This window comes from Dipodomys spectabilis, unplaced genomic scaffold (genome assembly GCF_019054845.1).
Source record: "Dipodomys spectabilis isolate Male_0828 unplaced genomic scaffold, ASM1905484v1 ptg000178l, whole genome shotgun sequence".
Taxonomy (NCBI): Eukaryota; Metazoa; Chordata; class Mammalia; order Rodentia; family Heteromyidae; genus Dipodomys; species Dipodomys spectabilis.
In genome coordinates this window covers 10,037,179-10,063,936 of record NW_024870855.1, presented here as the reverse complement: position 1 = coordinate 10,063,936, position 26,758 = coordinate 10,037,179, and the positions used below count along the sequence as shown (strand labels likewise).

The 26,758-nt window shown below is 43.6% G+C and overlaps 1 protein-coding gene across 3 annotated transcripts in view; it reads right to left on the bottom strand.

Annotated features, from left to right (window-relative positions):
• Window positions 1–26,758, bottom strand: part of Elmo1 (engulfment and cell motility 1) — a 447,896-nt gene that overhangs the window by 141,940 nt on the left and 279,198 nt on the right. For all 3 annotated transcript variants that reach the window (XM_042695082.1, XM_042695081.1, XM_042695083.1), the window contains one exon: window positions 7,990–8,126. In XM_042695082.1, the coding sequence (XP_042551016.1) occupies window positions 7,990–8,126 (137 nt within the window). The remainder of the gene's footprint in view (window positions 1–7,989; window positions 8,127–26,758) is intronic.

The following is a 26,758-nucleotide window of genomic DNA, read 5'->3' as shown; positions in this document are numbered from 1 at the left end:
AACTAAGCAAACCTGATTCCATTCTGCCCTTTAATTTAAAATGCCTAAAATCTCATTATACCTTACTTAAAATGTAGGTAATACCCTGTTAATTGGACATATACTAATAAAATGGCATTGGTGCCATTATCAAAAGCTCTCACACAAACCACAATGGAATCTGGAAATCAGGTCATAGGAACTTGTTAGCAACTCACATAGAGCTCCAAAGTGTACTTAATAAGAGGGAAGAAGTTTCACAAGTGGCTGAATAGAGTTCCATAAAGCAGTTAGCCTGGATAGCCGTGATTATTCTCATACTCAAGGATGGTCTATAATTGAACCAAGGGATAGAGGTACTGAATTGCTTGCAGTAGAAGAGTGATCAGTCAGTTCTTTCTCGTAAGTGGCAAGTCCCAGAAGAGCACAGGCAAAGGGGTCTGTAGCTTACACACAGAGAAAGATGTGTAGCTCCGAGAAGACGTCAGCAGTGAGACCTTATCACCACAAAACACCTCCCCAAATACATGGAGCATTACCAGGTTGCAATATTTTGTGACATTCACTCACAGTAAATAGTTCACATTTTAAGAATAATAAATGCTTTGGTTACAGAGAAAAACCAGAAAGCAACACGTATTAATAACTTCAGCCTACTAAAAGCCATGGCTAACCTGCAAATAGTATCATTTTAAACAGTTTAACCTTTCTTCTCTTAATGGAAAGTATATAATAGGGTCAACATTACCTAATTCTCTCAGAAGGACTCAGCCTCCTGAAGGCTCTTTTATAATCACGGGGGTGGGAGTGGAGGATGCACAGGACACCTGGACTCCTTTAGCTTCCTGTCTGTGTTGTTCATAGATGCTGAGCAGACCCTGTGCAGCTGAAACCATGGAGCTGAGAAATTTTAGGACATTAGTCATTCAGTCCAAGGGAGAAGCTTGGCCACTTTACTAAAAAATGTGTTCCCAATAGAATCCTTTCCCTCTTGAGAGGAAGTTAGTCTTAGTCAATTGGTCTTCTCCACAACACACTTGATTGGTGATGCCTCTCTGCTAGAACACCTTATCGCCCGACATGTGAGAGTATACTACTACCCCTGCCTTGGCCAACATTCCAGCTCCTCTCTCACAGAAAGAGGAATCCGAAGTGCTGAAGTACACCAGCCCAGTCCAAGCCTTCTACACAAGGCCAATCAGGTGAAAGGGAGGACCCAGGGTTCCTGTGGTCAGCCCCAAGTCACCTGTAGTGCATTTGGGATGGGCTAGACTCAGAGCCTACAACTAAATACTGTCGTTGTTATTATTGCTTCTCATGTGCAAGATGAAAAGGGATCCAGCAGCTAAAGGAAATGCTCAAGTTCAAGGTCATGCTGCCAGACTCTTAACCAGGTCCTCCTGCTAGCTAGCCTTTAGCTGCTTAATGAAAAAGTAAGCCCTCATTTTGGGGAACAAGAATTGATTCTTGAGAAGCAGCAAGATGCACTCTTTTATGTCTAGCGAATAGTTGTATATACGCAACATATGTTAAACAATCTACCTGTAATTACAGTTTGAGGAGGAAGGTGATTAAAGGAAAAAAAAAAAAAGTCCTAAAAAAGTTCTTACAAATTGACACGGTGGCACAAACCTGTAATATAAGCTACGTGGGAGGCAGAGGTAGGAAGATCATACATTTGAGACCAACCTGGACAAGTCCAAGAGACAGTCTCTCAAAAACAAAATACAAAGGGACTGAGATCATGGCTTAAGTAGAGAGCACCTGCCAGCATGTACAGGGTCCCGGGTTCAAGCTTCAGTACTGGAGCACAAAAGGCTCTTCTGGAGGTGGAAATCCACCTCCAGAAAACTACAGCTGGCTTCCCCAGTGGATACAGGTTGAGATACCTGCTAGTAATACACATCATTTCATAAAGTGCATGCATGTGCACATGCACACACATGCATGCATGCACAGGCGTGTGCATGTGTGCACACACACATACATGTCTATTTAAATAAATACCTGCTTAAAATCATAGGTTGTAGCAAAGTCATTTTGGGTCTTTCTGATGTCTCTAGATAATATAAAAATTGCTTCTGATGAGGACTGTGCAGGAACAGCATGATTACAGTCTAAGAGAAAGTATCCATAGACAAGATTAACAGTACCTTACACGAATAGCTGAAAAACACACAGGAAACTATTTATACCTATTCAGTGGGTAATATCAAAGGAAAACCCAAATCTATTCAATAATGCATTGGCTTCTAGAAGATGTCCAACTGCCTGCAAGGCCAACCCATGATTCAAACGCCCAATGACTCAGGAGAGAGAAGCCTATGGAATAAATACTGCTAATGGTCCAGACAGCTGAAAAATGCATAACCCTACCACATTAGGCCTTGGTAAAGGACTTTTCTACTTACATATTCATGTTTCAGTTAAAATGTACACCTACTTTATTAGCCACACCAGGCCCAGTTCAGATCAATAACAGCAGCACTAGATAGAATTCTAATGAAGATAAACAACGCTGCATCCTCCCAGCTTGCCCTGGGCATGGATATACAAGGCTTCCTTTCATGACTGGCTCCAAAATATTTTACAGTCACCTGCCTCATGCAAATGAGGCTCATGTTTATTCATGAGGAGAGTTACAGACCACCTTTCATTCCCAGGCCGGCTCAGCTAACCAACAGAGTGCTGCCTGCACCACTATGGAAGTTGAGCTGGCCTAAGACTGGGATTCCTGAATATGTCATTGTCCTCTAAAAGCACACGCACAGAAAGTCAGTGAGCTGAAAACAGTTTGGGGGGAAATCTGCTTTCCTTTTTCAGCCATCATTCACTGCCTCTAACGTGGTAAACATGGCCATTTCTAGATCACACCAAAGTCCACTAGATATGACTGCGCGGTGGTTATTTTATGGGAAGACACTTCCAGGAGATTTCCAATGGCTCCTCCTAGCCTCCCATTAGCTTGCAGCCTGGCCAAGGGCAGCTATGGCTCTGTTGAGTACAGGTTCTGACCTTGCACAGCCTCTGGAGTTTTCAACAGAGGTTTCTCAGCTGTGAGTCTTGAGATTCTAGCCTTTATCATCTGTGCGACTGGATCAAGTTCAAAGTTGCACTTTAACTCTGTGGAGGAGGAGGTTACATCTTTCAAATCATTGATTTCTTCCCCTTTGGTGAATTGCAAACCCCACAAAAGTTATGTCATCTTGGCTTATAACATTGATTCTGATGGTCTAAAAGGGAAACTAATGAGCTGAACAGATTTCTTTCTTTTTTTTCCCCTTCATCACCAAGGTTGGAACTCATGACTCCCTAGGTAGGTACTCTACTGCTTGCACCACACTGCCAGCTCTTTCTGGTCCAAGAAACAATATTGAGGGAGGGTTTCCATCTTTGAGGGGGCTAGCTTAGACCATGATCCTCCTATTCAGGCTTCTGCTGTACCTGAGAAGACACACACACACACACATTCCACTACCCTCAGTTTTTTCTGTTATGATGGGACCTCATGAACTTTATCTGTCCCCAGGCTAGACTGGAACCACAATCTCCCCAGATCTCATCCTCTGATGTAGCTGGGATAAGAGGTGGATGCCACTGTACCAACTATTGAGCAAATAGATAATTTTGATTGTCTTTAAAAAGGCTCAACCATCATTGGACAAGTTGGACAAGCAGTGGGGTTTTTTTTGTTTTTTTGTTTTTGCTGGAAAACTAAATCTTCATTCTCTCCAGCCACTAAGTACACAGGAATGGTGGGACCTGCTGAATGTTAGGTTGTTACCCATGATGTCTCTCCTGGGAAGCTAAGGTTCAACAGAGTTGTTAGCAGACTGGTGGAATCCACAGAATTATCAGCTTACTGCTTATTTGCCACTGCTGAATGGATTATTAATTCATTTCAGAACATAATGAGGGTGCGGGGGTTCATAGTTTTTCTTTGTCTCTCTCTCTCTTTTTTAAACATAATAGACAAAACAGTCTTCTTTAGAAAAGGAAAACACACCTCTTCCACAGACAGAATTTATCTTATGATGACTAAAAGGTCACTTTACAATGGCATGTGTCTTTTCACTTCCTGGAGTTGTTCTTACATGTATTACCCTAACACCCGATGAGATACTAGTTGTAATTTATTTGTTATTTATTTATTAATTTATTAATGAATTTTAAGGCTCAGAGTTCTTGAGGGAGCAGAGTGAGAGTTCAAGCATGTTTCTTACAGAACCAGAAAGAGGATTCCTAAATATGTCAAGAGGACATATTCAAGACACAGTCACCCTGTTCTATCAATGCTGGTGGCCTACTAGTAGTGGGTGGTATGTGTCACACACGTCAGCTAATAGGAATCCTGTTGACACGAGCCACTTTCTATTCAACCTAAGCTAGTGAAGATGGCTTTGCCCTCCTCCCTGTGGGTCAAATGATCTGTGGTGCAAATAGGCACTGAGCTACTGAATCCCAGATGATTTTTAACAGTCAGGTGGAGAATTGTTGTAACTCCCCAGCCTATGCTTTGCTCTGCAAACCTTTATTCAAAGGTCGGAACAGTGGCCACATAAGCTTTAAATAAGATTCTCTACCTGGATTATTCAATCCACCTGCTTCTTCTGGCTTCTTCTATCCCTCTGGGAAGCCTTTCCCAAGGCTTCTGTAGTGTCCCTAGTCATGAATAACACATGCTCTCAAATATTGATAAGAAAAGCAAAACTACAGAATAGAAACTCAATGGCTTGAATCCTTGGATTAACCTGCAGACTCCAACACTGAAAAGCTGGAAGAACCTTCTGAGACATCAACGTTTGAAGAGCTCTCCAGTTCGACTTCTCTTGCAGAAATACAAAACCTTCCCATCTTCTGTATCTTAGACCTGGTAAAGCCGAAGGCAGGTGCTTTCCAAGCTCTCCCATGCAGACAGAACTCACACTCACAAGCAAGCACTAGTCATCTACAGACCAACATCCAAGCCGGGCAGGAGCTAGTCAGCCTTCCTTAGAGTCTGGCATGCTGTGCTGGATAAGTTAAACTTTTGAATCAAAGAGCACTGCTACTCCAGCGATGTGCCTAAGAGAACAGATAGCTGATTCCTGGGGTCTCAGGGCTAGTAAGTAATCTCACCTTTCATGCTTGGTGAAACATGATGACGCTGGAGCTGGTATCCGAGAAAGTTAAAAAAGAAATGGTGTTTGTTTTGGGGCTCTTTTTAAAAGATATTTCAGAGTTTGATTTTGGACAGTCTTAGGGAACAGAAAAAAATATTACATCTATCACATTTGTTCCTAAATTCAATCTCCTGTGCTAGCAAGTTAATAACAAGAAGAAATGTGAACTGACTTAAATTCCGGCACTTGTTTCTTCTTCTATTTATTCTGCATAAAGCAAAACAGGGGCTGCATAAAGCAAAACATGAGGCAGAAAAACCCAGAAAGATGATCTGTGATTCTCATAAAAGTCCTTCTTTATATAAAAGGCCAGATGAGGCCGAACAAGACCTGGAAAAAAAGGGGAAATAAATATATCTGTATTTGAGAAGCTACAGCAGAATTCTAGCTAGGTTATTGAAAAAACAACCCAAAATAAACAAAAAGGCTCAAGCTGTCCATTTTAAGGAAGTTGATATGTATACCTAAGACCCCAGGATTGGAGCCCAGCACCTGTGGCTCAGGCCTATACTCCTAGCTACTCAGAGAATTGAGATCAGAGGATCTCCATTTGAAACCAGTCAGGTTAGAAAGGACCAAGAACCAAGATATTCTGTCTTCAACTAATCAGCAAAAAGCCAGGCTGGGGGTGTGGTTCAAGCATTAGAGCACCAACCATGAGCAAGCAAGACAAGCAAGAGAAGAGCTCAAAGTTCTGAGTTCAAGCCCCAGTAATGGCAAACAAAACAACAACAACAACAAGAAATAATCATACAACTTTGGCCAGGGGTAGAGGGGAAGGAATGCGAAGGGGAAACAAAGGAGGAGGCAACAATGCTTGATAGGAAATATACTCATTACCTTGCCCATGTAATTGTAACCCCTCTGTACAGTATTTTTACAATAAAAAAATTTTTTTTAAAAAGAAATAAGCTAAAAGCATAGACATGGTTCTGCTTTCTGAACTAAAGGAATAAATTCACTGCTGTCTGAAGTAACTACAACGGCAATAGCAAAGCAACATATATGTGATAAAATATATAGAAATGATAATACTTTTCTAGTTCATAAAGTAATCCGGGGGGAAAAAACCCACACATGTGACCGTTCTTTGGTATCTAATTTGACGGAAGAAACCAACAGTCCACAATGGTCATGAGCAACCTTCTCCCAGGGGAACATGTGTCCCTACACAGAAAGCTCAGGACTGGGTCACATTCACACAGCAAGACAGAGTCTTGCTGGTCCAGGGCAAAGTGGCCTTAGTCACTTTCAAAGATGAATGATTTATCTCTCTCTCTCTCTCTGGCTTGATTGTACAAAAGCTGCCTCTTGCCTGGGCCTGATTTGCGCCTGAATTGCAAAGGCTCTCATCATCAAGTGAAGTAGGAAGAGAAGGCTGGGGTTGTATCACAAAAGAACTAATGTGCCCGTTTTCTCCACTGTCCCTGAATTATGCCTATCTTGGCACAGCTGCTCAGATACCCAGCAGCCCTGGGTTGCTTCTCTGGCAGTATTTCCCATGAGGGGCATCATTTGGGCCTCTTTCTGTGACCTTTACAGAGTAGGTTTAATCCTTAGTACCAGGAGAGTGAGCCAGAGTGATGGATCTAGTCACATCGAGTCCCATATTCAGGAGCAAATTAAAAGTGCCAGAAGAAAGCCAGGTGCCAGTAATCCAGGGCTATATTCCTAGCTACTTAGGAGGCTGATAAGATCACAGTTTGAAGCTAGCCTGGGCAGGAAAGCCTGTGAGATGCTTTTCTCCAATCAATTACCAAAAAGAGCTTCAAGTAGAGCTGTGGCTCAAAGTGGTAGAGCACTAGCCTTGAACAAAAAAGCTCAGGGTCGGCACCCAGGCACTGAGTTCAAGCCCAAGGACCAATGTTTAAAAAAATAAAAAAGAGTATTAAGAGCTAAGCAAGGTACTGGTGGTTCATGCCTATAATCCTAGCTACTCAGAAGGCTGAATTATGAAGGATAAGGGTTCAAAGCTAGGCAGTGCAGAAAAGTCCATGGAACTCTATCTTCAAGTAAAGAGCAAAAAGCCAGACTTGGAGGCATGTATGGTACAAGTGGTAGAGCACCACAGCTGGGTGAGCAAGTTGAATGAGTGTGAGGCCCTGAGTACCATCACTTGGGAAAAAAATATTAAAGGCTAACCTATGTCTGCCCAAGGTTACAACCAGTTAACATTAACCATGGAATTACGGCTATTTAATCAAAAGGTAAATAGTTCCTGTGCAAAAGCATGGGCTGAGCTTCTCCTTTCTTTCAGTTGCTCACCACCTCTCCACACACAGTGTGAGAAATGTGCCAGTCACACTCTTGAGAGATATTTTATAAGGCAGAAAACCAAAGAATATTTCAGTGCAAGGATTTAACCGTTACTTTAAACCACAAACTGCTTCAGATAAACTTACTCGATTCCCTGAAAACAGATCTTGTGTTTTAATAAAATTTCTTTTTGATGAAAGATCTACAGATTTCCATACCTGCACAAGCTACAGAGAAACCAACAGATGGAGCAGAGCAGTCTCCTGGGTCATGGGGAGCCATGCTGTCTCTTGTACAAATGGGAGACGGTTCCTCCCCAACTGAGCTTGCACCACCAACTCAGATCCCCGCATGCCATGACGGAAAAGGTTCACCCTCACCATGGTTCCTCTGTGCAGTGTCTGCTGGTGGCTACGGCAGACATCCCCTAGCGAATGCTGCCATTTGGAGACGATGGAAAAGCCATCTTCCTCTTTCTCTCACTGCCAGCCCCCTTCTCCATGTGCTGAGTGCCCCTGGGGGTGCCAGAGCCCCGGAGAATGCAGTCCCCCAGAGAATTCAGGCTCCTGCCTCTTCCTCAGGCCCACCTTACCTTGTTGAAATCTTCAGAAGTTGCTCGCATCTCCTTCCAGGTTTTGTTCAGGAGTTGGATACAGATGCAGAAAAATTCCTCAAAGGATCTGTCATGGGTGAAGAACATCGGATGGAAGTCATTGCAGGTCTCGCTGGCTGGAGGAATAAGATGGGAAAGAAAAGAAGCCCCTTGAAAACTGTGGAATGAGCCAACATGCCCTGAACAGGTCCTGCACACAGTCACATTTGCTCAAGAAACCATAGAGAACAGACATTTCTATTGTTTGGTGCCAGTTCTGGGGTAGGCTCGTGTTCTACCATTTAGCCACAGCTCCACTTCTGGCTTTTTGGTGGTTGATTAGAGATAGGAGTCTCACACTTTCCTGCTCGGGCTGGCTTTGAACCATGATCCTCAGATCTCAGCCTCCTGAGTAGCTAAGATTACAGGCATGACCTCCTAGTAAGAACAGGTGTTTTTTGAGATGGCATCCAAAGAATGTTCCCATATACTTTAGCAGCTGTAGGTCAAATAGTCCCTGGCATGTATCTTGACTCTAGAATATTGGTTCTGAACCCCTATCAGCCTTTGGGGTCCCCTAGGTCTTTGTCCCCATGTGCTGGTGTTGGGGTGAGCCCTGTACCTGCCCTCCTGACCTTAAAGGTTCTTCACTTACATCCTTATACACAGATCCTCTGTCACCTCTAATTTTTTCACTTTTTCAAAGAATAACTTGGCAGAAGCCACACTTTCCTGAATATATGATTCATTCCAACTTTGGACATAGCATCCATATTATGTCCCCAGGGGCCTCTCTCTTCTCTTATAGCATTAAGTGGGGAACACTGAGATCATTAACCACTTGTTTTACATTCCTAGGCCCAGAGGAGGTCAAAGCAACCTGAATGGCTCTGAAGGCCTCAACCAAACCTACACACTCAGCTCATGGTATCTCAGAGCCTACCCATCCTGTGTTTCCCAGGGTTGGATCAGCTCCAGATACCACTCTCCTCTAATGGACCATCTCTGCAGCCCTTCCCAGCTGTCTGGACTTTAATCACCTTTTTGCATCTGTATTTCAGGTAATCTTTTTAATATACAAACACCCATATGGATTGTTACAAACACTGGAAGAACTTTTATTTTAATGGGATCTCTATATAGACAATTAGTCTTCAAGATCCAGGATGGTGGGATTTCAGACCCTGGAAGTTCAGGAGGAGGGGACAATGGGAAGGGAGCTTGGAGTAGAGCCCCGCTGCTTGTCATGTGGATGAAAGTCCACTCTTCTCTTTGAGTGGAGTGGACTTTCCAGTGACTGAACCCTGGCCAAACCCAAAGGAATTATGCCCTCTTGTCTTACAAGGCCATCATTAACTTATGCCAAGCTCTTCCATCTTCAACCTTTCTGAATATCAACATCAGTAACAAGTGGGTATGAGTCACACTTTCAGAAAAGCACAGCCAGATCTAAAGATCAGGAAATGCTGTGCTCTCCCACAAAAGGTAAGGGCACAGACTGGCTGCAAAATATGTGTGTGCAGAGGGTCTCAGGGCACAAGTCCAGCCCAAGGCCAATGGGGAGCAACTCACCTTTGTCTTTCTGAGACTGATTTTCTTAGCTCAAAAAAAAAAAAAAAAGACGGGGGAGGAGGAGGAGGAGGAGGAGGAGGAGGAAGAGGAGGAGGAGGAGGAGGGGGAGGAGGAGGAGGAGGAAGAAGAAGAGGAGGAGGAGGAGGAGGACGAGGACGAGGAGGAAGAGTAAGCCAGGCACTGGTAGCTTAGGCCTGCAATCGTAGCTACTCAGGAGCTTGAGATCTGTGGACTGAGGTATGAACCCAGTCTGGACAGGACAGGAAAGTATGTGAAACTCTTATCTCCAATTAACTACCATAAAAGCTGGAAGTGGAGGTGTGACTCAAGTGATTGTGTGCTAGCCTTGAGCAGAAAAGCTCTGAGACAGTGCTCAGGCCCTTAGTTCAAGCCCCAGGACAACACAATAAGTACATAAATAGATAAATAAGTGAAACAAAATCTCCTCTGCCATGCCCATAGGCTTCAGAGATGATCTCATAACATGCTTCATGGGAAAGGATAGTTAACCTAGACATGGGCCAAGGTGGAAGTGATGAGACAGAAAGCCTTGTCCCAGTGCAGTGTTTCTAGAAAGATGGGCTGTGATGAGACTTTTCCCTGAACTCTTTATCCAAGCTGCGCACAGGTATGCAATGAGATGCTATTGGCAGAGAGAGCAGTAAAGGTAAAGCTCTGACCCCAGCCATAAGGCTATTTATATTGAGAGAGCTGGGAACTCCCTCAAGGGTGGATAGTGCTGGCAGCCAACAGGACGTCAGGTGTCAGTCTCACTTGGAGCCAAGGAAACTGACAAGTCTACAGAAGCATGGCCTTGAGGTCTAGTGTGGTCTTATGTGTACTTGATGCTCCAGGTTTTACTGGAGCTGAGACAGCTCCACAAAAGTGAGACCCAGTGTGGCCTCATTCTCACTGGCATAGGAAGAGGGAAGGAAGCCCGCAGATGAAAGGCAGTGTTTGGTGGGTGGGTGCTCAGCATCATGGCTTCCTTGTATAAATAACGAAGGTCAAGCCTGCAGAAATGACACTTTTCATCATGAGCTTAATTTAGGTGGCCCCAAGTGGGCACCGGAAGCCCCCAAGTGTAGCTGAGCCAGCAAGCAGCAGGCATCCAGCTTTCATTGCTATCAGAAGCAGAGGTCATTTCCTGATGACTCCTGCTTTGAAAAATTAATTCTTCCACTTACTCACCAAGGTTAGCCTTACTCTGCCTTCAACAGAGACCCGGATCGTGACCTGCAGTCCCATGGGCCCTATGGCAGGTGCACAGACAGCCTTAAAGGTTGAGAACATCTGGCCACATGATCATAGCCCCCTTGCCACTCATCCCACCACCACTGGCGGCCTGCCAGGACTGCTGTGGCTTAAGCCACTTATTACACCAAGTACACCAGGAGGTGCTAATCGTTGCTCTCCTTTTCTGTGGCTTCCTCTCCTCTCTTCTCCTCTTCTCTTCCCCTCTCCCCCAGCTCTCTTCTCCCCCTCCCTCATCTTTCCCCACCATTCTCTCTTCTCTCCAGGAAGTAGTAGGAAGGAAAAGGCAGGGAGTACAATGGTCACAGTTGAATATACTTGCATTCAAATAGCAAATGGGATGCTCTATAGCAGGCACTTAGATAATTAAACTGACCTGTTTCATCACTTGCAAAAATACATAAGCAGGGGCTGGGAAGGTGGCTCAGTGTAGAGCGCTTGCCCTGCATGCCTGAGGCCCTGGGTTCCATTCCTCAGCACCACATAAGCAAAAAGAAAAAAGCCGGAAGTGGTGCTGTGGCTCAAGTGGTAGAGCGCTAGCCTTGAGCTGAAGAGCTGAGAGACAGTGCCCAGGCCCAGAGTTCAGGCCCCACGACCAGACCCCCCCCCCCAAAATACATAAGCATATAAAGTTTATAAGCATCCGTTCAATTGCCTATATATGATACATGATAAAAGAATAGGCATATAGTATGGGCTTAATAAAAGGTGTCTATTACTTCCTATTTTTATTGACAATAGCAGCATACTAATCGTTTCTCACATAGCCTGACAATTCTAAGAGAGATCTGGAAAAGAGCCTTGGGGATCCAGTAGATCAATCATTTTCACTAACTACAGCAAAACCTAGGAAAAGATTTCAGATCCCAAAGCTTCAATGGCACCTGGAAGGTAACAGTGCTGGGAAAACTTCTAAGAGCTTTCCCAATCTGAAGTCTTTGAATCAATAACAACAAAGGAAAGATTTTTATCCGCATTTTACAATTGACAAAACTAAAAAGGGAAGTGTGGGAGCTAGGAGTCCAAGCCAGAGTCCAATCCAGCGGGGTCTGGCATGCCATTACCCTATGCTCCTTGTTTTGTTTTGCATTGTCTTCTCTTTTGAGAGAGGTTCTAAATATGTGCCCTGGTTGACCTTGAATTTACAGTGCAGCCCAAGCTACCTCAAACTGTCTGTCTTTCTGCCTCAGCTTTCCAGTGCTGGGATTACAAGGCTGCACTGTCTTATACACTTGAAGGTTCTTCCTTTGCAGCAAGGAATGGTAAACCAGGAATTAAGAACAATTTGATCACAGGAAAGGATGAAAAGACTTCTGTGGATGTGAGATGCATGATTTCTCTTTGAAGGATGTTCCCATATTAGAGGAGAAGATAAAGTATGCAATACTAATGCTTTTCCTCTCACGCTTCCAAATGCAGACATTTAGGACTGAAGGTTCTCCAACACGAAGGGCCCTAAGTCATCTGAGCCTTTGGAAGGAAAGAGCTGTCAAAAGGGCAACTGGTTTACCTACAAGTTGATAGAAAACTAAGAGCCCAGCAACTAGTTTTTGAGGTTCAGCTCTAGGCAACACCACCTACAAGCTGGGTCATCTGAAAACTGAGTTCAACCCCAGAGGATGACTATATTCATCACTTATGCAGTGGACCCATCCCAATTGTGTGTGTAGGAATGTTAAGCTTGTACTTCATTGTACTGATGAGCTAAGTCTCAAGAATAACATCCTTAATTCAGAGTCTTAAAAAACAAGCGAATAAAAACAAAGAGGATGAGATTTTTATTTTGCTGCCTTTTAAGGAAGACAATAATGCTTGTTGAGAAAAAAAAGAATGGAATTAACAGGCAATGATTTTATAAATGAAATTTCGAGATACTTTCAATGAGATAAAAATAGTAAGACGCTAAAAAAAACCAAATTGTTTTTAAGCACAGGATTTTAAATTGTCTTTAAGCACACTATTTTTAACACAATGAGATGCTGCTTTTTATGTAAAAAGAAGCAACTCACTGGTCTGAAATACAAAGATATTTTCAGGGTTGAGGGTGGGATGGAGTCTATTCATTTGCTATCTAATTCTTTTATAAGCAGGCTATGTTTGAAAGCAACCATAACCTACACACTTAGGCTTTTAAAATAAAAAGAAGGCAAGAGCCTTTTGTGGCTCGTTGCCTGTGGACTTGGTCCATCAGCCATTGCTGTGACACAATGCCTGAGGATGGGTTCTTTGTGAAGAAAAAGGAGTTTATTTAGCTTGCAATTTGAGTTTGAGGAACAAAGCAGTAGCATCTGCAGGCTCTACAGAAGGCTTCTAGACTCCATCCCACAGGGCAGATGGAATCATTGTGGGGTTGAATGAGATCCAGAGATCACCTAGCTTGAAGGAAGCCAGAGAAAGAGTACCCATTCTCATGACAGAACTCACCTCAAGATATCAACAATAAGTCCTCCCCAGGGCACACCTCCACTGACCTAACTAGGTTCCACATCCCCCGCTCCTTTGGTGGGGAGGGGTGTGGTACCAGGGCTTGAACTCAGGGTTACATGCTTGCTAAGGAAGAATTCATCACTTGTGCCACACACCAGCCCCTTTATTGCTTTAGTTAATTTTCTGATCGGGTCTTGTGTTCCGCCTGCTGTTGGCCTTGGACCATGATGTTCCTATGTATACCTCCCATGTAGCTGGGTAGCTGGGATTATAGTCATGAGCTACACCACTTCTCAATACTGTTACAATGGGGATCAAGCCAGCATGAACCTTGGGGAGTATGGTACAGCCACAGCAGGACACTGAATGCATTAGTTCTTTTTCATGGGCTAATAATGTGAGTTTTGAATCAACCGAGGAGTCTCAGGAAAGATAAGATGTGCAAAACAGCAAATAAATACTAAGGAACAAGAAGGAAGAATGAGCTCTAGAGCTGCCCTATGACTTTGAGAAGGTCATCTCAACATCTGGGTCCAGGTTTCTTGCCTGTAAATAACATGCACTGGTTGAGTTGTAAGATTCCTGCCAAATGTATTAGCCTTGAGTGTGAAAGCTCAGGGATAGAGTCCAGGCCCTACACACACACACACACTCACACACACACTCTCTCTCTCTCTCTCTCTCTCTCTTTAAAAAAGATTGGAGACTGTGCCTGAAGTAGACTTTAGATCCTGAGATTTCCTTTACTGTTAGGATAGCTAAACACTTCATTTCGGGTGTTAAGGAGTCACCATGACATTTGCTAGCAAATGTTTGATGAGCTGGTATTTACTCTTCATAGAAAATTGTTAGTTGTTTTTGCATCCTTTAACCTCTTTGCCCCACTGAATGCAGACCATTACAGAGGAAGATTACTTGACTGAAAACAGAATGACAGATGACACAGGCAGGCACATGAAGAATGCTCTTTTTTTCTTAGGGACTTTCTAAGAGGCATATAACTTTTGATATGCTGAAAAGCTTTCTGCAAGATCCTCATTATGTTACAAGAGACTTTGTGTAACTTCCAGAGACTAGGGGAACACGGAGATGGAAGTCTCGATGCAATCTAGAATACTGTTACTCTGGCATTACAAATTGGTTTGTTAACAATGGTCTTGGGAAACTGGTGCCCTTTGAAGGGGAGATAAATAAGGCCAAGAAAGGACATTTTAACTGCAAAATTATGAATTGCTGAACAGGGGGTTAAATCACCTATCCATACTCCAAAGGATTTACCCAATGGAAAATGCCAGAGCAGGGATGAAGTCCCCTGCACAGCAACTCAAAAATAGAACTATTTGAGGATAGAGGGTGGGTCTGGGTTAGATATTCATGAAATCTCAGATTCAAGTGTGTATTTATACCTCTGCAGAAGAATCGTCTTCCTGTCCCTTAGAAAACCTTGACTTTTCTATTTTTAGCCCTGGTATTTCTCAAGGGCTTGACTCTGGAGGGTGAAACAGTGTGGGAAGGTGATAAAAGTTCAGAACCCTTTGTAGGTAGGAGAGTGAGGTGAGAATGAGGTGAGAAGAGGGATGAACCTGGTGCTCCCTCACAGCCCCAGGCCAGCCAACACAGACAATGTAGCCACCTCTGAGATTTCAGGCTGGGATCCGAGGCATTAAACCTTCTCAGCCCCTGGAGTCTGACTTAATACAACTTGGATGGTCTTTTCTACCAAATCTAAAAATAGTGTGAAATCCACACTGGAAAAACACAGCAGCTAGTCCAATGCTTTGTTCACCTTCCCTAAGGGCTTTTCTTTTTTAGACATGGGGAAGGGAGTATTTGCTAATGTTAGGGCTAAAAAATCACTCCCAAAGCACCAGGAGTCTGCCAATTCAGCAAAGTGACTGTGTCCTATCCCAGGAGCCCAATGTATTAGCAAAACACCAGAGGCTCTGCAGCCAGGTTGGCCTGCGTACAAATCTTGGTACTCCTACCCCAAGAGCAATGTGACTTCTGAGACTATGACCACCTTATAATTACCCTAGACCTCAATTTCCTCATTAAAAACACCAGTACCTTCCAACAAGACATCCACCAGAATGGCTTAAGTACAAAGCTATAAGATAATCATTGGTAGTAAGGCTCCAGGCCAATAAAATCATTACACAATAAAAATACAATTTGTCCACGGTAATGAGAGATAATGCTGTTTCTATTTTTTTTTTTTTTTGTAGTACTGAGGTTTGAACTCAGGGACTCACATTTGCTACATGAGAGCTTTACCAACTAAACATGCCCCCCAGCCCTTTTTGTTTTGATTTGGTGTTAGATTTGGAGTGGAATTGTTTGCCTTAATCCTTCTATCTCTGCCCTCCAAGTAAGTGAGATTACAGGTCTGCACCACCATACCCAGCCTTATGCTTGGCATCTTTTTAATGGAATTAGATTTGGGTCATTGGAAAATGTCAGTTAATGTGGAATCTAATTAGTTGATATTTTAGTGCACCAAGGTTGAGTGGTAAACCAGGTAAAATGTTAGCACAAAACAGTTAGGAGTACAGAAGGACTGGGGATAGAATTTTGCCCCTGAAACTCAAGTGTGATCACCCGAAAGGCCCTTTCATGTCTCTGGGCTTCTCCTGCTACGATGAGAATAAATATAACTTCTATCTAGAAGAATTGAGTGGAAATAGACATAGGAAGAGGATTCCCATAAAACACAGCACAATGCAAGGCATGCACTAAGCATTCAATAAATGTTAGTCATAAAAATGTTGAGCAGAATATAAATAAGATGTATACAGTATTTTTGTTTTCTCTCCAAAATGTCCCTTTTGGGTTAAGGTTTAACTTGCAGCGAAAGTTTATTTATTTAGGTTATGAACGTTCCCAGGAAGTGCAAGAGATGGTCACTTCCTGAAAGTTGGAAGGCTCTGCCAGGTTCATCTCATGAGATGTTTAACCAAAAGACAACATAGTTTGAACTTCCAGTAAATAAGGGTTTCTGATAGAGGAGCCTCCTAGCATTGGCTTATAATTAAAACATAATCTTGCTGATGTCTATTTACTCTGATCCTACGTGCCTTCACTGAAATAGCCAAGAGCTGAAGAGCCAGAACCTTGGTCCTTGATACCTCCTCTGGTAGAAGAAAATAATAGTCCTTGCTCCAGCCTCTGACAGGTCTAACTCATGGCTCTTTCTTGGCCCAAATAGAAAAAAATAAGCAGGAAAATAAAAGAACTTCTTGGAAACAAGGATCAAATTGGTGATGTCTGTTAGCAATGCACAACTGAGTGTGGGTCACATCTTTCTCCCTTAGTGTTACTGGGGTTTGAAATCATGGCTTTGCCTTTGCTGGGCAGGAGTTGTACCACTTGGACCACACCTTGACTCCTTTGGGTTCTGGTTATTTTTCAAGTAAGGTCTTGGCTTTTTCCCATAAGCTGACATGGCCTGTGATTCTACTATTTATGCTTCCCAATGCCGGTAAATTAACTACCATCATAGCCCACTTTTTCTAATGAGATGGGTTCTCATGAGCTTTTTCCCCTGGGCTGACCTCTGTGACATTCCTCATCTTAGCCTCCTGAATATCTATGATGACAGGCATATGTCGCCAGCTCACAGCCCGACATACACACTTACGGTGCTAATATCTACTATCTAGCTTCAGGAGACCGTAGTGTTGAATATAGTACACGAGATCAACCTGTGGGTCAAGCTGATGGGCCTACACAGGTACTTCTGGACAAGTCATATTTGAATTAACACCCTCCCCCCAGTATCATGGCTGCTACAACGTGACTGAACATCAGCCAGTCGGCCAATCCTTCCAAGGTCTGCACAAAACACAAGAAGGAAGAATTCTGCTCTCTTGTCCTTCCATAAAACTTCTTGAAGTGGAAGAGGCCACTCCTTCATTCTCTTGACCCAGGACTAGGATTTAAACTACCAGCTACTTCTCAGTCCTCCAGACATGAATGGAGAGATTCATGGTAGTAAGATATGGTAGTAAGAGATATATCTTAGCTTCCTCGGTTTCTAGCCTCCAGACAGCAGATCTCTGGGACTCCCTACCTCTGAGAGCTATGTGAGTCAATTTTTCATAAGAAATCTCACAAATATTTGTTTTCATCAATACAGTTGAGATTTCTTATGAGGATATATGTATATATATACACATATATAATATTAATCTTGTTTCTGTGCAGTAACAACTAGCTTCCTTCAAAATGATACAGTTCCCAAATTTCTACAGTGTTGTACTCCTAAAAGAGGATAATATTATAGAAGAAGCACAATTATTACACAAATTCAGCAGAGATGAGTCTGCATCCAATGATGTAGTATATCAATGGTGTCAAGCAGTGGTGTAAAACAATGGTCATTCCCTAGTCCACAACATAGTGACTTTCCAGCATTCATTCACCAGTATAGGAGCCCTGAGCCCTGAGCTCATCCTGCACACTCCTCAGACTCTATCAGAATGGACATGGCCCTCCATGGACGGTGGGAAGAGGGGAAGATACGGGATATTAAGAGTGACAATCATGCTTTTGCCCAAGTGGGACTTGAGAGGATAGACTGATATCACCATGTGGAAAAAGAGCTAACCCCCTAATATTTTTGCTTCAAAGGGTTCCATTCTGTGCCTTGCATGAGAAAGCCTAAGGACCACAGTCTCTGCTGTCTGGGGTCACGTGGGAGAGCTGCAAGAGGCCTTTTTCTGCATACAGACAGCGAACCAGGTACCTCAAAAAACACATCCTGAAACACCTTGGCAATATTTTAGGAAAAGGTCAAGCTTCACACAAGCACTTGACTGAGATTTATCGTGAAGGGGAGAAAAAAAGGCAAACTTAAAGGATAAGACATTAAATACCAAGCCATTAACAGCTGGCCAAGAGAACTTGAAAAGGACGGAATCTAACTAGCTAGCAGGGCACCTGCAGAACCGGCTGGGGCAAAGCAGGTAAGTTATTTATTTCAGAGCACTAGAATGACCATGCAAAAGGAGCTGCTGTCTTCCAAGAGCTTTTATCAATTTCCCTCACGATTCCATGAGTCCAGGGGAGATTCCATCCCTCCCATCATACAGGTAGGGAAACTAAGGCAGGGAGGAATTAAGTAGGAGAAAGAGCAGGACTTTGGAGTCCCTGGAGTCCTGCTGCTCATGAGAAAGACATTTCCTTCCAAGGAAGAAAGTTCATGTTTTCTAGAATTTGCTGACTAAAAATCATTCTAATTCCACATTTTTCCTCTCTACTTTATTAAAGACTTGATCTTGCCAAGGTAATTCTTTGGATATGTAATTTTGATAAAAGACTAAGGGCTCATGTTTCCTCTCTTATGGGTAAATTAGGTCTAAATTAGAAACACATACAGAAATATATACAGGGCCACATGCATATACATTGGCTAAAATATAGTATACACAGGGGAGGATTCTAGTGGTGTAACTCCTCTGAACAACTAACTTACAAAATGACTATCAATGGGCAGAAATGTTTTGTCAAAGAGAGGAGGAGGTCAAGGATAGAGAGGCAGGTGAATGGAGAGAGGAAGGTTGGGTGGATATAGTTACAATATTCAATGTACATATGAAAAATGGAGCCAGGCAATGTGATGGAAGGGTGATACTGTGAAGATGCATTATGTTCAAAAACTAACAAAATGACTATAAAAACTACATTTTCCAATTTGTCTATGACAAACAATTATTTCTAAAGAATTGTCACTGCCTTAATGACATAAAAAAAAAAAATCAAACTAACAAACAGGCAAACCACAACAATTTGTAAAGTCTTCATTTCAAGGACCTTTTATTTGTGCCATAGCTTAAATGGAGCCTTCCTCAACGAAGAAAACACAGAAGAAAGGAGATCTATATGGATTCCTTAAAAACACCTTCAAAATTATTTGGTGGCCATTAAGATGGAAAGAAAGGGGGGGCAGGAATTAGCCCGCTAAAAAGTAAAAGAAATACTTGGGGAACAGTTCCCCTAATCTCGCCCGCATAGTTCAGGGTATCTTTGTGTACTTGTTTTCTTATCCAAGGTTCTGTTCTCAACTGTATTTTCCTATGCTTTGTGCTCACCCACAGTGACTCATGGAACTCGTGTGCAATTCCATTCTCACTGTTGCCAAATCATTGAGTTCCTGCTATTTCCTTAGTCTCCAGACAACTGTCTCCTAAAGAGACCTGTCCATGTCAATGGCCCTGAGTCAGGTTGAACTCAAAATGGACAAAGATGACTTTATCATCCCCATGGCTAGCACAAACTTACTGAATCCCACTCGACTCTTCAGACCCCACTTAGTTGCTTTATCTCACATGTGTGCAGCTCTCTCCTCCCTCTCTGTCCCTGGCCTTGTTCTGTTGCTGGGAATGGCTCTCTAAGGTTAAGAGACAAGTCTCCAAAATGTCCCCCAGGCTCCTCAGAGAGATCCACACAAGCAACCACGAGGGGCCACTGTGAAAACCTGTCTTCTGCTTCAAATTCTGAACTCCTAACTCCTTAGTATCTCTTTACAACATGGGCCCTGTCTACCCCTAGGTGAGCCCACACCTTTTATTATCTTCACATAGTTGTACAAAGGAGGTACTACATAACAAAGCAGTGTGTGAAAACAATGCATGTGTCACCCTCTTCAACTTTCTTGCCTCCCTTCCACACATCCCTCCCCTTACTCTTCTTCACTTTGTGGTATACACAATGAATTCTTGGCTGCCTTCTCCCCATCTTCTACACTTCATTTGTCTACCCTTCTCCCCTTGATAAAGGGGCTGTTCTGTTGTTGTTCTATGCTGATACTGGCACTTGTATTTAGTGCCTCCTGCAGTTGCTCAGCTTTTCCTTCACAGCTGCTGCTCGACCACTTGAGCCATGCCACTTGAGCCACTTCCACCTTTATGCTGAATCCCTCAGACTTCCCTGCCCAGGTCAGCTTTTAAACTGAGATCCTGAGATCTCAGCCTCCTGAGTAGCTAGGGTTATAGGTTTAAGTGAAACTCCCAGCATGTATTTGTCAAGAAAGAAGAGAGAGAATATCAATGTATTGAGAACACATAGAATGACCAAAGACATAAAGTGCTCACACGACTCCTAGACTTGAACATAGACTTCACCTCTACCTTTCAGTGTCATGCCTTTCTTCTGCAATGGCAACCACGGATCTGCCATGGTCCAGGGTACCTGTTTTCTTCTTGAGGCATCCTTTAACTCCCATTGCCTATAGGCTGGTCCTATGTGTCTCCATCTCACCCTGCACCAAGTATTCAACTCTAAGATCTTTGAGGCTTGGGACAATGCCCTCTGTCTTCATATACTCTTTATATAGGGTATGGTTAGACTTGATTGAATGGAGCAAAGTTGCTGATACTGCTGCTTTAGGGAAGCTTTCATCCTCTTACACTAAAATATTGCACTGCAATACTGTATTCTTGCTAGCACCACTCGCTCATTAAACACCAGCCACACAAAACATGACCACAGGAGAAGGCTCCGTGCAGACCCAGCCCACACATTTCAGAGCTGAGCTAAAATAAGCTCAGCAAGTGTGTGGGACTGAGCCCATCGTACCAGGAAACACACCCTCCCATACTTAACAAAAGCCTTGTTTGGCGGGGTTCTGGCTCCTGGTTGCAGGCCTGCATGAGTCACTGGAGGAACAGCCCATTAGAGTGAACCCCACTGACTGGCTTTTCCTTTGTGCTCCATGAGAGACAGGAAAGATGACTTGCAGCTAACTCAGGCTCCTCACAAGGAAAAAAAAAAAAAAGAGCTGTTCTGCCTTCCTTCCTATTATCTGTGTTTTGCAGCCTCTGTTGGTTCCTTGAACATCTAAGGGAGCAAGGGAACAACAGGGAAGAGGCAGTGGGCAGCTTGAAACTGGCATTCCTTATTTTAACAAGGAGTTCTACTGTAAAGCATCTTTTATCCGAGCAGCACAGAAACAGGGTGCTTGCATTTCTCTGGGGATGTCAGTAACTTGTCACTACTGTCAATCAATGGGGAAGGGAAGGGGCCTTGTGCAGGTTGACACCTGCCACTGGTCTCTTGGAGGGGTTGGCTGGATCATGTTCTCTTAGTTATCATGCCCAAATTCTTGGCCAAGCAGAAAGACATTCTCCCACACAATCACATCAGTATCAGAATCCAGGTGAGAGGCCCATCAAACTAAAATTATCTCCCATATGACTTTCAAGCTCCAACATGAAACTTCCCAGCAAAAGAGTTTTAGGTTCCATGACAGTTCAGTTCAATAAAGGTTAACTTCTTTCTTTCCATTCCAAAACAATTTTTGAGTACTTATCCACTGAGATGAAAAGGGTGGACCATGCCCAGAAAAGCCATGGGATAAAGTACAGTGAGTTATATACACACTAGCCCCTAGTTATTGGCAAGGTTTCCAAGACACCCAATGGATATCTTAAAGCCTGGATTGGAACAAGCTACATAGACACAAATGTATGAGAAGATTGTCTATCTTTTCATATAAAGGATGCCCTGTGCATTTTCTCTTCAGCATATTCAAATCTCCATTGTTATTACTTTTGCTTTTGGGGGCAACTATGTAATGTAAGGATTACTTAACACAAGCACCATGATATCTTAACTGTTACTGTGATACTCAGAGCAGCTCCCCAGTGAGTAATGGGTGGGTAGCATACACAGCGTGAATACTCTGGACAGAAGTATGGATGCAGTGAGAGGCTACAAAATGCCATCATACTCTTGCTCCAAATGCTGTGCCATTGAAAACTTATGGATTATTATTGTGATTTTCTACGCAATGCCATTGGATCGTGTTTGGTCAGAGGACACTGAAACTGCAGAAAGCAGAAGGATGGATCAAGAAGGGATAAGTATATCACAAAAGGAGGATAGGCAAAGGACTCAGAGACTACAGAGGGAGGAAAGGTTTATTTTCTTACAGGAACTAGTATATGAGTTTTACCAAAGTATGGGTAAAATCTAACTCATAGTTCTGAATGTTTCTTTCAGAACAATTTCCCACTCAGACTCATCTAAAATTCCATTTACATTCAGACTCAAGATTCTATAGTTACTTGGAAGCCCTTGAGATACATGTGTTTGAAGATCTGCAAAGGATGAACTTGTGTGCATGGGTTTGTCAGGAAGGGCTTTATGGTAGCCAATAAACAAAGCCGAGCAGAGACAGGCTTGGTCCAAATTGCTCTGCTTAACCTGGGATCCTGTGCAGAGAATTCTGTCTGTGCTTTAATAAAAGGGGATAAAAATACCCACCACCTACTTAAGCTCAGAGGCAGGCAGGCTGCAAGGATGGCTCGTGTGCACAGCACTCTGAAATTTTCCAGAGCAAAGTGTGTTATAAAAACAAAGCTTTGCTATCGGGAGTGCGCCAGGAAAATGAAGCCAGGTGCGTATAGAGAACACGTGTGCAGAAAAAGCAACACAGGAACATCACTTCCCAAAGCCAGCATCCTCTAAGCAATAGCAAACTCACACACACACACACACACACACACACACACACCAAGTTGATGACAGCATACAAATCTTAGGATTGTTATAATCAACAAATGACAGACAATCAAAAGTCAACCAAGAGTACGTTTTAGCTGTGGAATTTTCTCCTAAAAACAGAATCAAAGGCAAGGTACCAGTAGTTCACACCTACCTATGTAAGCCTACATACTTAAGAGATCGAAAATAGAAGGATCATAGCTTTGCTAGCCTGGGCAAAAAAGTTTTTGAGACTACCTCCCCTCAAACATGCGCTGCCAGCCTAAGCTATGTGATAGGCTAAGAACAGGTGGATCACAGTCCCACGCCACTAGAACAAAAAAAACTTTTGAAGTTAGAAGAAGCTGGGTATGATAACACATGCCAGTTATCCCAGCTACAACTGCAAGCAAAACAAGAGGGTCACTGTCTAGGCATGGCTTTGGGCAAGAAGTAAAACCCTATCTCAAAAATAACCAGTGCAAAAGAGGGCTGGAGATATGGCACAGTACAGCAACTATCCAGTAATCAGGAAGACCTGAATTCCTAATTCAGTACTGCCTTAAAAAAATTAAACAGAAGCAAGACAACACTGGAGGTGGAATAAGGTATGTGATAGGTCTGGTGAACAGAAGTGCCAACACCAGGGTGTGGACTCCCCTAGCAGGAAATGTGTGAAGAGATTGTATGCAGAAACGAGAGAAAAGAGAAAGGTTACTCTGGTCACTGCTTGAGTTTGCAGAAATCATAGGAAAATGAAGGATCCATTGTAATACAGGAGTAGAGAGAAGGAAGGAGAAAGTGCAGGGTAGGGAAAGGGAGGGAAGGGCAGGGAGGAGGAAAACCAGGCTAAAATGACATAGATTAAGGATGCCACTGGCAGTGAGGTTCAGTGGAGTTTGTAGAGAATACGCTTTTTGATTAAAAAACAAAAACAAAAGCAAGACTATGCTTCTTACTGAAACAATAGGATTACAATAACGTGGCTATTGCAAATTAGGTGGTAGGATTTCCCGTTGCTAACTAGCTAAACTCCCAGTGAAGAAAATGACATGTCTCCTATATGAAGAGAGTGCAATATGTGTTTTTAACATTTTAACCAAAGAAAACCTGCAAGGAAGAGGCTTCTCCTGAAGATGGCTTTGCTCACACAGGTCCTGCAGGTTGTATGGAAGGGTGACATCTATTTTTCTGTGATTTTCAGTAACTGGAAAGGTTTTTGTCACTACCCCAGGTGAACATTCATGTTCATTTCTCAGGCTGCAAATCAGTCAAACATGGGTTCCCTGTCTGGGTCCTAGCCCATTCCTGTCCACTAGGCCTTCCCTCAGGGGACTTGGGACACCACACCATGTCTTTCTGTGACAAAGGCCCAACAAGCTGTGCCATGCAGTGAGACCTGAACAGACTAGACGCAGGCCCACTGCCCCTGGTGAAGGACTGGGGGGCAAAGGTAGGTAAGACACACCTAATTCTCCAGAATATTCACATAGCAGAGAGGAGAGGTAGGGCCCCAGGGAAAGTGGGCTGAGGCCCCCACACCCCCATGAGAGAACCCATTGAATCTCCCCTTAGACAGAATCCTCAGGAAGCCCAAATGCAGGTTGGGGTTTTTGTTTGTTCGATAGTTTGCTTGTTTTAAGACATTATTGCATTTTTGTCCAAATGGGATGTTATTGAGATACATGCAGATACACGAACATAAGGCTTCAGGATATGATTGATTTAGCCACGCGGTGGTTCACACCGTAATCCTAGCTATTCAAGAAGCTGAGATCCGAGGATCAAGACAGACAAATCCAAAAGACACTTAACCAATTAACCAGCAAGAAGCCATAAGTGGAGGTGTGGCTCAAGTGACAGAGTGCCAGCCTTGAGTAGAAAAAGGCAAGCAAGAGGGAGAAGCCTGAAGTTCAAGTCCCAGTACCGGTGGGCGCACACACAGAGACATGGTTTGCCTAAGCAGCTGAAATCCTTCAAAAAAATAAAGAAGTTGCTGTGAAATAAAGGAGCCTGCGAGTGGCTGTAAACTTCCCAGTTGAGTGGCACAGCTCTGATAACTGAGAGCCTAACAGACATCTCCAGAAGGCACAGCCCTGATTCAGCACAAACGGGAGCCTGCTATTACTACTGGACCACGGGGCTGAAGAAGATGCATTCCTCCACTATCCTCGGTGGTTCTCCCCAGGGGACCCACCAAAATGGCCTCACTGGAAGCCAAACAAAATGAGAAGTCAAAAGCTCTGAGCACGAGCTCAATGTCTACATCCCAAAAAGGGTTTTTTTATTTTTTTCCTTTTTGGTAGTGTTGGGATTTGAATTCAGGGCCTTCCTCTTGCTTGCCAGCAGTTCTACCACGAGACAGTCCATTTGTTTTGACATTTTCTGCATACGATCTCATGCTCTTGCCGAGATCAGTCTTGTCTCTCTCATATAATTGGCATTACAGTGTGTTTTCTGAGATAGGATCACACTCATGTTTTGCCTAAGCTGGCCTCAAGTCATGGTAATCCTTCTGTCTCTGCCTCCTAACCCTGCCTGTTTGTCTTTACCTCATGAGACCTGGGAGGCTTTAGGCCACCGATCTGCTTGGGCAGACCTCTGCCCCCCGGCATGTCACCCAGGGGTACCTTCATGGCCTGAGGTGTTTGTTTACTTTCAAGGAAGCCTTTCGGAGGAGAGGGGTTGTGCTCATGCCACTGACCTAAAGAATACTTGTGACTTGGGGATAGACTTTCTGATCTCCCTTTATTATTTTTTTTTTAAGACAGGGCCTTGCTATTAGCCCAGGCTAGCCTTGAACTTGTGATCCTTGTGCCTCTATCTCCTAAGTGTTGAGATGAGCTCCCTTAGTTCTTTTTTTTTTGGGGGGGGGGGCAGTCATGGGGCTTGAACTCTGGGCGCTGTCCCTCAGCTCTTCAGCTCAAGGCGAGCGCTCTACCACTTGAGCTACAGTGCCACTTCTGGTTTTCTAGTGGTTTATTGGAGATAGAAGTCTCAGGGTCTTTCCTGCCCGGGCTGGCTTTGAACTGCAATCCTCAGATCTCAGCCTCCTGAGTAGCTAGGATTACAGGCATGAGCCACCGGCGCCTGGCAAGCTCCCTTAATTCTTATGGGGAAAGTTGCTGCTTGAATGTTGTAAGCTCCACCCATACCTTGAATTCTCAGCAGCACAGACTGGAAATGGAAAGGTCAAACAAAGTCCATCCTTGATTAGAGATTTCTTCCTTTTACTATTATTTTTTCCAAACAGTATGAATCTGCTTGAACGGTTGTAACAAAATACTATACACTGAGAGTGGCTTAACCAACAGGAATCTCTTTTTTATGCTCACAACTTTGGAGGGTAAAAGTCCTAGATCATACAGCTAGTATGGCTGGGTTCTGTGACGACTGTCTTGATGGTTTGTAACTGACAGCCTTTCCATGTATGTGAGGTGCTGGGATGGAACTCAAACCCTTACTCATGCTAGGCAAGAACTGTGCTCCTTAAAGCCCTCAGCCTGGGTCCCAGGGAAGAGATGATGAAGGACTGTTTATCCTTACACTGGCTCCTGGCAGTGAGCAAAGTGCTCAGTGCTTAGGGTGCACATGGCCTGGGTAGGCATTGAGAATACTCTCTCTGCTCCTTGCCCTATAAAATAGGAGAGAGAACTCACCAGCCCAGCTTGTTACAGTGCTGACCCCCAACCTTGCTGGAAACTGGGGTGCTGGGGGGAGGGACCAGGCCGCATTGTGGCTTCTCCAGTCACCTTACTGTAATCCAGCAGCACAGGCTCATGCAGGGCCATCTGACCTCAGCCCAACCCACAAAAGCCAAACAGGAACACTGAGCCTGGTGCTGATTCTCCTCATGGGGGACCCCCCCCCCCTCATTCCACCTTGAGTCCAGCTGAGTCTGTTCTAGCCTATGCCTCCTCCTATCTTTTGACAACCAGCCTTTAGACTGACTTAGATAAATTAAATCTGGGATTCTAATTACCTGTTGATATAAATTCATCTCCTCATTACACATGAGCAATATCATATTGAT